At 42.1% G+C, this 18,590-nt stretch overlaps 1 protein-coding gene across 2 annotated transcripts in view; it reads left to right on the top strand.

Annotated features, from left to right (window-relative positions):
* Nucleotides 1-3,434: 3,434 nt before the first annotated feature.
* The window catches only part of SEPSECS (Sep (O-phosphoserine) tRNA:Sec (selenocysteine) tRNA synthase), a 39,298-nt gene continuing 24,142 nt past the window's right edge, over nucleotides 3,435-18,590 (top strand). Inside the window, exons 1-5 of one of the 2 annotated variants that reach the window (XM_081207822.1) lie at nucleotides 3,435-3,598; nucleotides 5,573-5,727; nucleotides 10,450-10,568; nucleotides 10,666-10,824; nucleotides 11,956-12,109. In XM_081207822.1, coding sequence (XP_081063948.1) covers nucleotides 3,485-3,598; nucleotides 5,573-5,727; nucleotides 10,450-10,568; nucleotides 10,666-10,824; nucleotides 11,956-12,109 — 701 coding nt within the window. In that variant the 5' untranslated portion in view covers nucleotides 3,435-3,484. The remainder of the gene's footprint in view (nucleotides 3,599-5,572; nucleotides 5,728-10,449; nucleotides 10,569-10,665; nucleotides 10,825-11,955; nucleotides 12,110-18,590) is intronic. The other variant, XM_081207823.1, reaches the window with a different exon arrangement.

Raw genomic sequence — 18,590 nt, 5'->3', positions numbered from 1 at the left:
GGGGTACTCTCATCCTGGATGAGGCTGCTGCAGGAATTTATGTATAGGTTGGGGGGTTGCCCCTCCAGCAGATATCATGCACATGCAGCCCACTACCAAAATCAGCACAATCGCTTTTGTGACTTTGGTGATTTGAAACTTCATCACAGTTTCTTTCATAGCTGTCAGCTTACAGATTTGAAAATAAGAGACCAGCAGCCTCGAAAATAAGGGATCAGCAGCCAAAATAAGGGATTTTAGTCGACCACATTAAATACGAAGTTAAAAGGGACCGGATAATTTTGGAGAGCAGTGCCGGTTTTTAGCCCTTCGTTTCCAGAGGTTGCTGCTCAAGCTGATGAAACACTGCAATTAAATAACTACAAGCAGCAACCACTTTTCGCGCAAAACGAAGTCCAAGCTACGAAGATGCTGCCCCAGGCAAAGAAGCTCGGTTTGGCGGCTGTGAAGAGGATGGCGGTGGAAGGGCCCGAGGCTCCCGCCAGTCCTGGCGGGAAGGGGCTCCCGGGGGCCGAGGCCGGAGGGAGGCGAGCCAGGCAACCAAGCAACACATTTGGAGCCTCCCTCCTCCCTGGCCGACAGGGAGGGAGGGAGAGGAGCTGCTTCCTTTGAAACCCGGGAAATTTAAGAGACATCATCAATAAGGGACAGCAGCGGGACACGGTGCTGGGATAAGGGAGTTTCCCGCCAAATAAGGGACGGTTGACAGCTATGGGAGGAAGGCTAGTCATCGCCAGGGAGGTGAAACTCAGTTTTATTATTAGTGCTCCCCCCCCCCAAGAAATGTTATGGGGTACTCTCATCCTTGATGAGGCTGGGGGGTGCCCCTCCAGCAGATATCATGCACATGCAGCCCGCTACCAAAACCAGCACACTTTTGTGACCTGAAACTTCATCACAGTTTCTTCCTATCTATTCAAAGGGCCTTTGCTGCACGATACCAAATGTAAGAATTCACTGATAAATGTATCTATGTACTGGCTCACTGGAAAACGTCAGAAATTCCTATAGACATGTGAGCTCAGCTACTCAGCAGTCCCTCTGCCTGAGTGATAATTCCTAGCATCCTGATACCTGAGTGCCAGACAGGAGCCATTCCAGAAATAACAAACCCAGATGCGGACAAAAGGATGTGATTAACTTGGCTGGGAAACAGGGAAATGGAAATATCTTTTTTGTTACACTTGATGGGTGTTTGGTGGAGGGCAAGGAGAACCATGGGGCAGGGTCCAGGATGCTCAGATTACTGCCACCAGACCTCCCCTTTCATGATGTAACTGTTATGGGTTATTTGTGGGGCATAGGAATTCGTTTTTCCAAAATACAGTCCGGCCCCCCACAAGGTCTGAGGGACAGTGGACCGTCCCCCTGCTGAAAAAAATTGCTGACCCCTGGTATAATCTCAACCAGCTGCCACCTGGCTACCATCTTACTTCCACCCAGTCGAAGGGTGGCCCCCTCCTCCCCATGGAGAATTCAGCAGGGAGGAGAATGAAGACAAAACTAGAAAACTAGACAAAACTGCCTGTCTGACTTCCTGGTGACCTTCCTGCCTTCTGTCCGACCAGTTCCAATAGTCACCAGCCACCACAGGATATGAGTAATGCACAGGATTGCACTGAAAGTAATGGACATGCCCTAGGGGTAAGGAATGGAATGATACACCTGTAAAATAGAAATTTTTATTACTTGTACTTTAAAAGCTTTTTTCTGTTTAGTTATGGAAGATGCTAAAGTTTTTGAGTAAAGCATTCTATGAAAATGAATGATGCAGAAGTTTTGTAAACTGTAATTTTGTAAAATTTCTATCCTTCCCTTTGTCCTAAAGAAGCCCAGGATGGCAAACAGCAAAACACTGCATTAAAAAAATGATAATAAAACAATTAAAAACTCTCAAATATCCCCACAGCTTATAATGTCACACCTGCACACTTAGTAATCAGTAAACAGGAATATTTCTAAATTCCTCCTGAATTTCAATAATGAGTGAGGAATATTCATGCTGAGATCAACAGACACATCACCACCAGGCATGACATGCCATAAAGAGGGAACCACTACCAAAAATCATGATTCGGTAATTAGTAATAGATTAATTATATGTATTCTTACATATATAATGCATTTATATGACTTAAATGAGATTTCATGCTTGTTTAACTTGTTGTACCTAAAAGATATGTCAGCTTTTCTCTCTTTCTCTAGCCTTGTGTTCAATCGTGGCTGTAGGAGGATTAAAGGCAATATAATGAAAATAAATTACAGTACTGTGTGATTGAGTTATATGATGGCGCCCTCTTGTGATACATATTCAACACACACTGTAGGCAGCATTGCAGAACAGCATCATGAAGCAAAAACATTTCCTATTTGAAAACAAATATATTTACATCACTAAATATAATTCCACATGATATGTTGTCAAATTATTATCAGGGCCACAGAGCTTCAAATTCTAAAAACAAAACTTTGATCCCATGCAAGAAAACAAGGTTAGGACAACTTTAAAACTGAATTTTAATTTCCAGTCGTTAAAAATATTGCAAAACAGGGGATGCACAAAACTAATCATTAAAATGGGAGGGGAATGGAAAACCTAAGCATCATGGATGTAGCCAAGGGGGGCAGAGGGGTAGCTGCCCCTCCCTAAATCAATAAAAATTAACTCAGGTTCTGCCCCTCCAACAGAAGCCTACTCCCCCCCAATAAAAATACCCATGCTTAGCATCATTTAAGGATTTTGTCCACATGATCACTACATACACCCTGCACACTTTTTGCTCATTTTGATGACCTGCCCAGACTCATTAACTTGACTGAAAGCTCCTTGACAAAGTTTTCATTCAAATACACTCAAAACAAGACTTGGCAGCACCTTTTGTCTGCAGTACTTCCTTCTGTTCTCTGCCCAGCCCCCTTCTTTAAAATGTTTGGCCTGAGAAGGAGACCTGTGAAATCCAAAAGGTTGCTCACTCCTGGTAACTTTGCCTTGGGCAAGATATAAAACGACTAACAAATGCGATAAATTGCTGTGAACTGCCCTGAAATCTACTGATGAAGGGTTTGATAAAGTTTAATAAAATTAATAATAATAATAATAGTATTGCTACGGGAGTTTCTCCGCACCAAGGATAAGGGAACCAGTAAGAGGGACCCACTGGCCCTCCAGATGTTGTCAAAAGACTCCAAGGATGAAGATACTGTGGTCCAACATCTGTAGAGCCCCATCACTGACCCAACTGCGCGTGCGCAGAACGAAAGCTTCTGTAAAGCGTCGCCGTTCGGAAAGTACCTTCCACCTTTGTCCTCCTCTCCGATGGGGGCCGCCAGTCGCTCACGTTCTTATAACGTCGAGAGCGCCCTTCTCTCTCACTGCCCTTGATGGACGAAAGCGTCGCGCGCGGAGTACGCATGCGCGTGAAAACCCAGCCCCTCCCTCTCGGCAGAGAGCGCCGGCCTCTTCATTCCCTCGCTTTCCTCCGCCATGAATGCGGAGAACTTCCTGGCGAGCGAGAGGCTCGTGAACGCGGCCTACGTGCGGCAGGGGTCGCAGGGGCGCCGCGCGCACGAGCTCCGCTTGCGGGCCTTACTGGAGCAGGTAAAAAGCCGGGCCGGCGGGGAGTTGCTCGTCTTTTCTTTCTGAGGGAAAGCGAGAGGTGGGGGCGTGGCCTCGTCTCCGGAGGCCCCGCCCGCCTGCTTTTCAGGCCACGCCCCCCGGAGGTGTCATTCTCCTCATGGAACACGCATAAGCAAACGGCCCTCCAGATTGGACTACAACTCCCATCATCCCCTGACCACTGTTCCTGTTAGCTAGGGATGATGGGAGTTGTAGTCCCAAAACATCTGGAGGGCTGAGCTTGCCTCTGCCTGTCATGGAACGCAGAACGTAGGGAGCTGCCTAACAACAAAAAGCAAGGTTCTAGTCCTCATGGCCTGAATAAAAGGCTAATTTAAGGAGGAATATCTGACTTAGCTAGTGTGTGACACCCCCCCCCCCAAAAAAAAAGAATGCCAGGAACTGTAGTTTTTAAGGGTTCTGGGTCTTGTAGCTCTGTGAGTGGGCAGCTATAGTTTCTCAGGGCTCTTTGGGGGAAGTCATGTGCTTTAAATGCTCGTTCGGTGCTCTTTAAATGTATGGTATGGATCTGATAATTGTCTACTCATAGAACAAGAAGCACACTATAAACAGTGAGGAGTTTTGTATCATATATATTTTGTGATTTTCCATACCTAGCCAGGCCCATCGAGATGCATAGGAGGAAAGGCAGAAAGTAATAATGCCTTATTTTTGGCAGAGCTATCAGAAACCTTTGTTCTTCTGACGTGTTAGTTACATCTGTTAGGTCCGGCCAGCTTAATACGTAACCTAATGCTATTGAGTAAGCATTCATAGAAAGTCCCACTGAATTTGTTTGTTTACTCCCTACCTACCTTAGACACTTTACTCAAGAAAATAACCTTGGATGATTTGCACAGTCTTTTTTCATCTGCAAAATAATGTCTCCTCTCCATATGCACACTTAATTGTGAACATAGCTTGAGATAGTGTTAACTTCATCCTTATGCTTCTGGACTAGGTTTCCCTGTTAGCTTTGAAATTCAAGCAAAAGTGGTAACTATATTGCAGGCACGTCAAACAGGTGGATCGTGAACTACCGGTAGATCACTGGACGTGTGTGGTAGATCAGTGGCTCCCCTCAAAGAAGCTGTACAAGTTTTGCTCCCCTAGAAAAAGCTCAGTTTTTTTGCCCTGCATCCCCCAAAACAGGGCTTCCTAAAAAAAGCTCAAAAACTTTGACCTGAACCCAAAAAGGGGGTAGATCACTGCCAGCAGATCGCAGTCTCTTGGGAGTTGGCCACCCCTGCTATATTGGAAATGGTGCCTCAGTTCAGACAGTCTTTCACTGTTTTCTAAACAACTAAACTAAACTAAACTAATCTAAACTGTAATTGAGATTGGATATGTGCACTCTTACCCCTCTTGCATGTGAATTTTTTTCTCTTTTCTACGTTTTGCTTTAATCACAGTTAAAGCCTTGTGGTTTAGAGCTTACCAGGATTTGGGAAGAAATTGTGGTATGCAAACCTGTTTCCAGCCAGCATTTCAAGTTAGGGTTTCAGGCAGTCCTGGTCAACTGTTGTTTTTAGCCCCAATGAAGATGTAACCATAAACTGTGGTTATGAGCCATAGAAGGGAGTTCAACATTTGCATTTGAGAGGGGGAAAGGAAGTGTGCAAACCTGCTGCATGTTCACCAAACTATGGGTACAGCACCTGAAGTGAGCCAATGTTGCAATCCTGCAAGGCAAATGGTGTGAGTTTGAACACCTTGATATTTTTCTGCGTGAAACTAAATGACATTGGTGGGTTTAAAAAGAAGTTTCTTTGCAATACTTCGCAATAACAGAGTACTTTTCAATTAAAAACATGTTTTTTTCAAGTTAGTTTCATTTTTCAAGTTAGTTTCATTTTTCCTTATTCTAGTTTAGCTTATCTAAGAAAATGAAACAACAACAATGTGTAAATGTATGTACTTTAACTGTATTGTATTTAATTGTACTGTTTTCTGAAGGGCAAATGTCCTGAAGATGGATGGGATGAAAGCACTATTGAACTTTTTCTCCATGAACTGGCAATTATGGACAGCAATAATTTCCTAGGCAACTGTGGTGTGGGTGAGAGGGAAGGAAGAGTGGCATCAGGGCTAGTAGCCCGCCGGCATTACAGGTAAATATGGCTTTTTTAATATGACAAGTGACTTATTTCTCTTTTATACTTGTTTTCCTCCCATGAAGGAATGTGCATAACTAGGTAACAACTAGATTTTATATTCCCCAAAATGAGGGCTCAGCCATTGTATTGCTGTATGTTTATGCGTGCTAGAATTTACTGGTAATTAAGGTTTGGGCTGTGAAGACTATTTTCTTAGAGGTGATAGCTAGACACAGACCCAGTGTGTATCTAAGCCAGGGGTCTGCAAGGTTTACTGGTCATGGGCTGGATCACTCCCACGGAGATTATCCGTGGGCCAAACCAGCGCAGCGCAACACCGGAAATCGCGTCTGCACATGTCCGTGGCACCAGAAATTGCTTCTGCGCATGTCCAGAAGCCGAAAATCACACCTGTGTAGAAGCGTTTTTTGGTGTCTGGACATGTGCAGACGCGATTTCCAGTATCTGCATGTGCGCAGATGTGATTTCCAGCTCCGCTCAGTGAGTCCCCGCGCTGTGTTATGCTGGTTTAGCGCAACGCGCGGAGGACTCGCTGAGTGGGCAGCTTGGTTCGGGGGCCGGTAAAATGGTCTTCATGGTCCGCATCCGGCCCTGGGCCACACGTTGCCAACCCCTGATCTAAGCCATTCGCTAGAGCTTGTTAAGCCAAGTATAAAAGCTGACTAACTCAGATAATTTCCTTTTGAGGTGTTAGCCTAGGGATGAACCGTTTAGGCAACACAAAGGATCAGAAGCATATCTCACTTGGAAATGAGTGGGTTTCCTTCCTTCCTCAAAGAGGTTTAGTTTAAAAAACAATGCTGGTGTTTTCAGAAAGGTTAGAGTTTAGAATGGCAGTTAGGAGTTAAGCAACAGAGTTACTAAACAGTGGACTGGGGAGAGAGTCAGAAAGTAGGATGCTGGTGTCTTAATCCAATACTGACTATGGAGAAGCCATAACCTCTTGCATTGTAATGCTGGAGATCCCTCTATGGTGGTCTTAGGTTGTAAATATGTGTAAATAAACCATATATCATAAGGACAACACAGCTTCCGCTGCTCCTCATTGTTCAAAAGGAAACTCAGACCCTGGATAAGCGTAGCTGGTATTCCTGGAATCTGGAATCTTGCACTACTCAGAAGTAGGGGTAGCAGGTAACAGTATATTCCTTCTTCCCGGCATCCTTCAGTACAGTCTGAAACCTGCATAGCACATAAGAGTCTTGTTTGAATGTTGACTACTTCCTCCCATGTTCCACCTTGAGATTTTCCATCTTAGTTCCATTGTTTAGCAACTGAACATTCAAAAATCTGCACAGCATTTTCTGACATTTTGATTCGTTTAATAAATACCAGTATCAGCTTTAGAATGGTTCTTATGGATTATGATGGCTAGTTCTACCTTTTTGCTGCTTTTTCAAGTTGCTTGGTGTGTTTTTTACACAGATATTGTGTTTAAATCTGCTTTTTATTTTTAAAACATGCAGCGCAACAAACTCAGTACATATCACTTAAACAAGAAGATTGGCACTTTAACCTGGTTTATTGGCCAATTCCAACGCTTATTAGAGTAGCAAATATATATGGAATGGGGTATACTAGTTTGCTTCACCATTACTTTCTTACAAAGAATGGTGTCACACTAATGTTTGTTTTATTTAGATCATTAGTATACCACATTAGATTTTAAAAAAAATAATTAAGCAGTTTACAGCATATCTTAAAATATTTGAAGTACAACATTACTGAATATCAGAATAGATTTTAAGATTTATTTATATACAAATTACAAATCGCATACAAAAATGCAATAGTAACCCACATTTAAAAACAACATAATCACTGTTGAAACAAAATATCCTCTTAAAGAATACAAAGAGAGAAGTAAAACTCAAATAGAAAAATACATTAAAAACCCTGCATCTTATAAAACATTATTAGCAGCTAAACAAAATCACTGAAGTAGAAGCTATACCCATGCTTTCCTTCATAGTAATGTCTCCCAAACACATCCTTAGTAATCTCTAACATACAGATCTCAGCCATTCACACCAACCATATCCATAATGCAGACAGATAACAGTACAGTGGTGCCTCGGGTTACAGATGCTTCAGGTTACAGACTCTGCTAACCCAGAAATAGTACCTCGGGTTAAGAACTTTGCTTCAGGATGAGAACAGAAATTGTGTGGCGGTGGCGTGGCAGCAGCGGGAGGCCCCATTAGCTAAAGTGGTACCTCAGGTTAAGAACAGTTTCAGGTTAAGAACGGACCTCCAGAACAAATTAAGTTCTTAACCCGAGGTACCACTGTATTGCAGTTGTGTAGCACTGGTCCAGTTCATGGATTGCATGTAGAATCTCATTACGCTAATATATGGTTTTCGGTTTGGGTTTTGTTCATTTGCAAATTTTTGAATTTGCTTATACTGTACATTTATAGCTTGATATTGTGTTATGAACAGAAATAATTTTCATCATTCCAATATTCCCATCATCCAAGGCAAAAGAGTTAAGGGCAGGATGGGAGATGCATACAGCAGTTGGGGGATATATTCATGGTGTTTCTCGCACCATGTGTGCATTACTTAACAGAAGGTCAGCCAACTGTAACAAGAAGGTACAGCCTTCTGCCCAAGTACCTCTTTCTTCCAACTTCACACATGATAAGTGTTGCCAGAACAGACAGAGTTGGTTTCATCTTAAGGACAGGTATTTCAGTTGAACTGTGTACCTGTTCTCTGTCATCCTAAACGATAACAGTAGGTTCATGGTTCCTGAACAGAGAGACCATAATTACAAACAGGTCCTTTTCTCATATGTTGTGTTCCTAATGCGAGTAGATTGCTTGTATGAGCAGGTTTTTATATCTTTTTGAACATATGAGCCTCTGCTTGGTATGCTAAAAATGTGAAAATAATTTCTTTGCTGCTATGTTAACAAATATTAGCATAGTGAAATTGAATTTTTGGATGAAGAAATAAATGATGTATTCTTCTCTTCTACTTCAGCATAATTAGTTTTACAGTGGAACATTTACCCTTCACCAGCGCACTAATCAGAATTTCTTCTATCCCATATATTAAAACAAAAACATATTAAACATCAGTTACATGCATATATTGAATTATGGGAGTTGCATTTTTAAATGACCCTTATGACAGATTAATTGCGGCTAACATGAACAAAAGCCCATTAAAATTGATTTTATTCAAATGAAGCAGAGCTTATGGGCAAACTCAGCTTCTAAGGGCCTAAAGTCCCAGGTCATCTGGCACTCAATTGGGCTGTTGTATAATTTACAGCCGACAGATTTTTAAATATAAGCTTACTTTGCTGCTCCAAACAGTATGCATTTGTTGCTCCAGCTGTCATTATAACTGACACTCTATCACTTACAATTATTCTACACTGTAAGAATTATAATTATTACAGTGTTGGAATAATTGTAAGTGATAGAATGACAAAGAGCTCCACGTTTTTTGGCATGCCCACTCCTTATATGTGGTTACCACCTGCCCCTCACCTAAGTTTTCTGTGTGTGTTAAAGAACTGGGGAGAATGGGACCAATATGTCTCTTTTCCTGCTTGGCTTAGCAGAAGGCAGAATCAATGCAGAGACCTATTTTGCTTCTGTCCTTGCAAGGAACCTCCATGTGAAATGGAACTACCCATCGTTTGCATTCAGGTCCTCTGGCATGCACAGAAGACTTTGACAGAGCTCAGAGTCTTGTTTTACCTTGCATAGCTCCTTAAGGAAGGCAAACATTGGGTTGAGGGTCTTGTAATGTTTGGAATGTATTGAGGAACCATCAAGCGTTGAAGCACAAAGGCAGCTGCGACAGCATCCTGTAGGAGAGGGAGACAGGGAACCTAGACAGTTTGTTTCATTCTGTGTCATGCAACCATGGAAGAGATATTGGCCACAGATCATGCTTAAGACAAAGAGACCTTAATCATGAACCTTGACTCAGCTGCCATGCCACTCTGTGCTGAAAGGACCGTCACGTAGCAAAGTGAATGCAAACTCATCTACTGGAGTCAGCATGTTCACGTGATGCAGGTAAACCAGAGTTTAGCATACCATGAAATTGCAAACCAGGTCACTGGAGCCTTCCAGGGCCTCAGCATCCCCTCTTGTGTTTGCAGTCCAGGGCAGGCAGCAGAACTGGCTAAATTGCCAAGCTGCCATAGACAGCTGTTGGCTGCCTTCAAATTGGTGGGTCACAAGTTTTGTAGGTCTACATAGCGGTAGATACAATAACTGAATTTACAGTAAGCCACATAGGTAAAGGGACCCCTGACCATTAGGTCCAGTCGTGACCGACTCTGTATTGGCCGAGGGAGCCGGTGTACAGTTTCCAGGTCATGTGGCCAGCATGACTAAGCTGCTTCTGGTGAACCAGAGCAGCACACAGAAACACCGTTTACCTTCCTGCCGGAGCGGTACCTAATTATCTACTTGCACTGGCGTGCTTTCGAACTGCTAGGTGGGCAGGAGCTGGGACCAAACAACGGAAGCTCACCCCTTCGCGGGGATTCAAACCGCTGACCTTGTGATTGGCAAGCTCTAGGCTCTGTTGTTTAATCCACAGCGCCAAGTCACATATTTTGAAGTTAATGCCAGTACAATTCATGAAATTGGTTCTCACTAAGTCCTGGTGCAAAACTCTGTATCTGAGTATCTATTTTTCTGTTAAAGGTTGCATTTCCCTCCCAACCTTCTGTTTCATTTCCAGGTTGATCCATGGGATTGGAAGGTCAGGCGATATTTCTGCTGTTCAGCCAAAAGCTGCAGGCTCCAGTCTCTTGAACAAACTTACTAATTCAGTTGCCTTGGATATCATAAAACTTGCCGGTAAGTGTGGAGCCAAGCGCATGTGTTCCCTTACAGGTACTTGCAATATTTTAAGAGCATTTGTTTTTCACATTGGATTTTTGTCTTTTACCTGCAGGTGTCAGGACAGCAAGTAGCTGCTTTGTGGTCCCCATGGCAACTGGCATGAGCCTAACATTATGCTTCCTAACACTACGACATAAGAGACCAAAGGCAAAATACATTATCTGGCCCCGCATAGACCAGAAATCCTGTTTCAAGTCAATGATCACTGCAGGTAAAAGGGTTTGTGTGGAGTGCTGGAGATTCTTGTTGCTTGCTTAGCACAAGCTCTGAACATGTTTGATTCTTGGTAAACCTCTAGCTGCTAATGCCTTCCTGGGACTGCAATAAAAGGAGGGGGCTTGTCAAATACCTTGCAATACATGACTAGAGATTTCTGTTTTTTGGTTTTTGCATGGTAGGTTGGAAATTGTGTAGGCCTGCAATATATATAACTTACTGGAAGCTGAAACAAGCTATGATTTTAAGTAATTATATGCAAAATTCAGTTTCCTTCCTTCTCTTCTTCTATAGTTTTCTGGCTTCCTAGTTACCTTTGAAACACACTGTCTCTTTTGTCCCTGGGTCATGTGAGGATTTTTCTAAAGCCACACAAACCTTATACTTCTCGGCAGAAATCATACTGATTTTCAATATTCTATTGCTCACGTTCTATTTGAAGAGTGAGAATATGTGTGAACATTCTGTAGCATCCTAGCAGCTTGTTCAGAGGCTGATTAAGAACTTGCAGACAAGCACCTGTGGTAGAGATCCACAAAATCTGCAATAGCTGCTAAGAAGGAAAATAGCCAATAAGCTCCTGAAAGGCTAACTTACAATAAGTCTGCGAATTTTTTGAGATTTACGTCAAGTGTGATGTAAGCTGCCTCAACACCTTTGCTATATTCTGCAGCATTTCTTTTCAGAGTGTTCAAACCACTGTTGACACACGTAGAATATTATGTCCATCTTCCAGGTTTTTTTACTGGAAGCTGGATGTTCATTCCATCTTGTAGGACGTTTTTGCTAACAATATTTTAAATCGAGTCTAGAGAGAGTAACTCTGACTGCTGTATCTCATGTTTGAATGTCAGGTCTTGCTCTTAATTTTAATTTTCCATGGGATGTTGTATGACGAGTGCTAGTGAGATAATTTCCTGGACTGATGATGCAATACTAGTTTATTTACTGATATCCATAGTGGTTAATATTAAAGTTTAATAGTAATTTTAATAAAATAGTTGTCTCTGCAGTAAGCAATGAGAATAAAATCAAACAAAGGAGGCACACTGGGGATAAAGTGAAGATTAAATTGTAGGAGAATCCAGGATGCCCACTCATACATTGTTTTTGTTGGCTGGACTAGGTTTTGAACCTGTGGTGGTAGAAAATGTATTAGAAGGTGACGAGCTGCGTACAGACCTCAAGGCAGTGGAAGCTAAAATCCAGGATCTTGAGGCTGATAATATACTCTGTGTTCATTCTACCACATCATGTTTTGCTCCAAGGGTGCCTGACAGGTAAATAAAGCAACATGTAAACTTTTGGTAGCTATAATTTATATTTGACTTTGAGGGTAGTTATGATACTACTGCCTGTGATTGACTAAGTTTCCCTAATCTCCAAGAGCAGGCATAGGCAAGCTACAGCCCTCCAGATGTTTTGAGACTACAGTTCCCATCATCCCTGACCACTGGTCCTGTTAGCTAGGGATGATGGGAATTGTAGTTCCAAAACATCTGGAGGGCGGGAGTTTGCCTATGCCTGTCCACGAGGGATCGGATAATGGAGAAGGGTCTCTGGCTGTCGTTGGTTGAGCTTCTCATGTCCTAGAATGAGTCACCGCAGGCAGAGGGACAGGAGGAAATAGAAAATAGAGAGACAGGATCACAAGCAGGCCTCAAACTAATGGAAGCATTGTAGGGGAGATGGGGATGGGAACTAGGAAAGAAAGACTGGGAATTGTCCAGAGCTGCGAGAAGGACCAAGGAACATACTTTATCCAGGAAGGAAAGTGGGGAGAAAGTTGGCAGAAACAAGAGGTTCACATGGCCAGGAACTCAGGAAGGAGGATGTAATTGACACAGTCTGCCAGATATTTGGTGGAGATCTATGACTGAGATACATTTTATGGTATGGTTTTAAGCTGACTGTATCCTTGCTGGAGTAAGAGTTCAGCCACAAGACTGGGGGAATCTCTTTGTACGATACTACGCTAGATTACAAGTAAGGAATTGTATGTTTGAATGCTCTCTTGTGTTAAAGTGAAACCTCCTGCACTTAAAAAACTAGCATTTTATAGGTAAGGTTCTGTTGTGCTGGCTTGTTTGTACAGAGAAATCTTAAATGTCAGAATATTTGCATGTTAGTATTCAACAGTTCATGGAAAGACTGGAGGGAGTTCCTAACTAGGATATGAATATTACCAGGTGGAACAAAAGTCAGACAAACGATTTTTATCATACCTGCTTTAGATTAATGATCCTCCACAACTGTACTTTGGAGTAAAGTTATTCTTGCAAATTGCTTTTCCTGAGGGCCTCTAATTAGGATGGATATCATCTTTAGCTGCTGGAATTATTGATAGAAAAGCAGCTTCTTTAATGTCTAATGTTTCTGCTACCTCTCTGCTGGTGTTCATTTGAAGCTTATAGGAAGTGTTGACTAACTGTGCAATCCTAATCGTGCCTACTCTGAAGTAAGTAAGCTCTGTTGAATTCAGTGGGGCTCACACCCATGTATGTGGAGCTAGGATTGCAGCCTCAGCCATTCCATTCCGAGCAGTTAAAACAAAGGTAATTAACAAAATTTTAAATTCCCTAAAAATGCATCACTATTCATTTTGTGAACTCTTCATCTGTGGTTGTTAGCAAAAATTTGTTTGGAACACTTCTGAACTCCACAAAATATAACACTTCAAGTCTGCTTTTCTATTCAAAGTTGAACCATATTCCAATTTTGTGGGTAAATGATTTGGGCTTGTGGATGGGAGACAAAGAGTCGGCTGAGAAACTAATAAATTGTGATTGCGGTTGCAGAGGATAAGAAAATTTATCCTCTAAATTGGATTGTCTTTCAAGTAGTGGTGGTAAAAATGATCTGTAGTATAAACTGTGTAAATAACTTCCTTCATGCATGCAAATATGTATCTGCAGTTACGTAATGAGGAGCACAGTCAAGGGTTTTACAGGTTTAGTGATTCCTATTAACACATTTACCACTGTCACATACTGTATTATTGCAATGGTCAAAAGCATCTCCTAGCGTAAGATAGCCTTCCTCTCTATTTTTTAGACCTTTATCTTGCCTTACTTCTTTTTTCTTCCTCATTTCCATATTACCTTTTTGTATTTTTTTAATTCAGTTGTTTCAAAAATGGCAGATCCATAGGATTTTGCATCCTGTGATCTTAATCCAGAGTGTTCTGCATATGATCCTTGACCTAGCTATATATTATGGGGTAGATAGGATAGTAGTTTTAGACTGCGTCCAAGGAACTTCTGGGGTTTCACAGAAAGCTAATGGAAGGGATATTCTTCAGCAAATGCATCCGTAATGACTGACAAGTTTCCCTGCAGAACAGCTTGTGTGCCAGTACCCTTCTTCTCCCACAGGACATGGGTGTGTGGGTGTCTGGTATGTCCAAAATTTGATGGCAGGCAAGCTAGGAAAGTATTTCCTAAAGGTGAAAAGTTTGAAAATTACTGATGTAGGGGAAAGATGATCAAGATCAACTGAAACAGCAACACACACCAGCATTGAACTGTTGGATTGTGACCTCAATGTCAAGTACTAGCTGGAATTTGCAGTCCTCCTCTAGAAGTCTTTACATTTAGAAATATAAAAAGGTAAAGGGACCCCTGACCATTAGGTCCAGTCATGACCGACTCTGGGGTTGCGGCGCTCATCTTGCTTTATTGGCCGAGGAAGCCAGCGTACAGCTTCCGGGTCATGTGGCCAGCATGACTAAGCCGCTTCTGGCGAACCAGAGCAGCGCACAGAAACACCGTTTACCTTCCCACCAGAGCGGTACCTATTTATCTCCTTGCACTTTGACGTGCTTTTGAACTGCTGGGTTGACAGGAGCAGGGACCGAGCAATGGGAGCTCACCCCGTCGCAGGGATTCGAACCGCTGACCTTCTGATCAACAAGTCCTAGGCTCTGTGGTTTAACCCACAGCGCCACCCGTGTCCCTTCTTTAGAAATATAGTCACACATAAAAGTTGAACTTCTGAGTAAGAATCTTTTTTTCTTTTTACTGTAAATTAGTTTCAGCTACACTGAATTGGTTTTTTAAATATATTGTTGATTTATTGATTTAATACACGTTTGCACAAGTATGTGGTAAAAGGATATAAAGTGGGTCTAATAATTCTGTCTTTGTGCCGCGAATGTTGTCTAAACTGAATTGGGAAAAAATTCTGAATTGAAATGTGAAAATAAAAATAACCTAATCTCAGGCCATTGCAATTTGCCGTTCATTTCTCTGCCGGCAGCTTTGTAGTCCGGTACATTGTTGTGCTCTGTCTCATTCCTGAAACTATGAATTTAAAATATTCAATGGCATTTGCAGGGCCTTTTTTTTTATTAAAGGACTGCTGTCAACCCCTGAAGGTCACACATTTATCTTTTCAACAGGATTGCCCCCATTGCTGCAACCTCAGAAAATATATTTCAACTTTGCTATAACATTTTGTCTAGGTATCAGATGAAATGGCATTTTCCTTTTATAACTTTTATGTGGTCATTTCTTCCAGCACTATTCCTTTGCATGTAAAAACTATTTGAACTCCCATGTTAGGGACCCCTGCCCAAGGAAAGTGCAGGCATAATGGTATTCCTTCCTCCAAACTTTCATACTTCATATAATTATTTCTCGGGAGCACCTGTCTCCTCAGCCAGCTCACTTGTTCTACCCTTAGACTGCAATCCATTGAACTCTTACTTCTCAGTAAGCATGTATAAGATCACACAGTTACAATGCAAACCGAACCAAAAATAGGTGTGCACATTGATTTGAGTGGTTCTAAATGCTCCTTACTTGTTGATTGGATTGCGACCTGTTTTTCTAGCTGTTGTTCTAAACCAGAGATGGCAAATGCCCATATTCTTAAACTACTACATTCTGCAAAAATTCAGTAGCCAGATCTACCTGAGCCTAGGGTTTGCCGATCGGAAGGTCGGTAGTTCGAATCCCGGCGATGGAGTGAGCTCCCATTGTTTGGTCCCAGCTCCTGCCCACCTAGCAGTTCGAAAGCACATCAAAGTGCAAGTAGATAAATAGGTACCACTGTGGTGGGAAGGTAAACGCCATTTCCGTGCGCTGCTCTGGTTTGCCAGAAGCGGCTTAGTCATGCTGGCCACATGACCCGGAAGCTGTCTGCGGACAAACGCCGGCTCCCTCGGCCTATAGAGCGAGATGAGCGCTGCAACCCCAGAATCATCCACCACTGGACCTAACGGTCAGGGGTACCTTTACCTTTTACATATCTATATAAAATAAAGCACACAACAGATGGTTTTAAAACATCCTTTTCCTCCTGCATTTCACTTTAAATACATTTGAGAGTGGCCCTTTGAATCTCTTTGAACTCTGGCATCTCTGCAACCTTGATATTCAGAGCTCCTGCAACCAAGAGCAAAAGTAATTGATGTTCCTGCAAGGAGGGCATCCTAGTCTATAACATCAAATTTAACGATTGCTGCCTGAACTCCCAGACCATTAAATGTTGAGGAAAGTGGTGGTTCAGTTGCTGTGCAGCAACCTACCTTGCATTGGCTTCTGAAGCAGGGTGTGCTTAATAATAATAATAATAATAATAATAATAATAATAATAATAATGATAATAATAATAATAAATTTTATTTATATCTCACCCTCCCCAGCCGAAGCCGGGCTCAGAGCAGCTAACATCAAATGTATAACACATTAACATAAAATCAGACAATCAATTAGTAAATGGGCTGTAACATTTTTTGAAACAATAATAATATTGGGAATGGTTTCACTTGGGGTTGGCACTGGTTTGTAGGCAAGCACTGATCACCCTACACTTTGGGAAAAGGAGGAGCAGGGAGCAGGCATGTGAACCCTGCAGCTTGTGTCTGTTCATTGTTAAACTGCCATCATACTGCAGTTTGGCATTATGTCTGAATATTATTAGGCTACAGTGAGCTTCATAGCTGAATGAGGATTTGACCCCAAGCCCCTCTTGTACATGTTCAACATGCTATCTACTGCACCAGTATTTCCCAGGCTTATAATAATCGTATATCCCTTTTGAGGCTTTAGTCTTATCGGTGTACCTCTTTTTGGGCAAAGATAATTGGGGGGGTAGTTTTCATAATACTGTTTTATCTCTGATTGTGTGTGTGTGTGTGTGTGTGTGTGTGTGTGTGGCTGTGTACCCTTTGAAACCCTTTCTCCTGCCCCCCACTGGTACTTTAAATAATAACCTGACTTTTGCCGTTCAGACTTCGTACTCCTCCACTTGCTTCACTACAGTAGTAAAGACCTACTTCAGAATAGAGTGAACTTTGGATTAGTTGCTTGTGCACATAGATTACCAGCTCATTTAAACTAAGGCTGTAGGAAGAGAATGATAATTTTAATTGCTGCCAAATTAGCTTGGATTGGATTTATAGCTCAGAGGCGCAATTTTTCATCTCTTGGGCCAGGGTGGATTAAAAATGGATGATTTTATATAAATGGATTTTTGAATAAATGAAATTATACCAAGTGCTCCCTAAAATAACTTGGTTTTAAGTTGTATCTGAGTTTGAAAAAGCCATTAGAATCTACATTTACATTCTCTTGAAACCAAATCCCTTATCCCCCTGCTAAATATAGTACATTGAACCTAAGCCTGATTTCCTATGTTAAAGAATGAATGAGAAGCAAAAAAAAAGTGTCATGAAGTTGAGCATTACACAGATGACACAATAGGTTATGAATCGTTTTAATTATTGTGAAAATTGTACATATGTAGGCAGTCCAGTAGACAGAATGTTCTTGGTATGGATGGATGTTCTTGAAACAGGATGTTCCAGGTAACACTGTTCTTGGTAGCGCTGTACAGTGAATCAGACAAAAAAATTGGGACATCCATTTTCTTTCCTTCTCCTGTGTGCTCCCCACACTGATTTTGAGGGCTCCCAGGGGGCTGGAGGGGTCAGGAGAAGAATCACCTATGGAACTGCATGATTGGATATGGCCCTTAATTTCACAGCTGTTCCCGTAACTACACCTAGATTCTGTAGTATAAAAGACATGGGAGCTACACCCGAAGATCTTTGGGTACTGTTCAGGTATTTTAGCTGTTCTAGCATTCAGTTAGTAGACATACTTTCCCCCTGCCCCCCAAAATGCCCTAATCAGAAAGTTGGGATTTTTGGTTTAAATCATTTCAATATGTCCTGAACTATTTAATTTTCACAACAGACTTTATATCAGGCATAGGCAAACTCGGCCCACCAAATGTTTTGGGACTACAACTCCCATCATCCCTAGCTAACAGGACCAGTGGTCAGGGATGATGGGAGCTGTAGTCCCAAAACATCTGGAGGGCCGAGTTTGCCTATGCCTGCTTTATATGTTTGGTCCCCATTGAAGTCGAAATCTAGCTAGATGGGAAGGTTGTGATTTAAAAAGAAATTGAATGCCTCTAAATAATTACAACTATGTTTACCACTACAATGGAGCCTTGGTTGTTGAATGGCTTGGCTCCCGAACAAATTGGCTCCCGAACGCCACAAACCCAGAGTGAGTGTTCTGGTTTGTGAACGTTTTTCAGAAGCCAAATGTCTTTCGCAGCTTCCGATTGAGTGCAGGAAGCTTCTGCTCTCAATCGGAAGCCACGCCTTGGTTTTTGAACAGCTCCGGGCGTCGAACAGACTCCCGGAACGGATTAAATTCGACAACGAAGGTACCACTGTATTGGACCGTAAAATAAGTGCTTTTTAAACTGAATTCTTAGTCCAAATACTCATTAGAAAAATAG

Source organism: Podarcis bocagei, assembly GCF_964188305.1.
Source record: "Podarcis bocagei genome assembly, chromosome: 9".
In the NCBI taxonomy this organism is placed as follows: Eukaryota; Metazoa; Chordata; class Lepidosauria; order Squamata; family Lacertidae; genus Podarcis; species Podarcis bocagei.
Note: the sequence above shows the minus strand (reverse complement) of the source record. Positions and strands in the feature narration are given on the sequence as shown.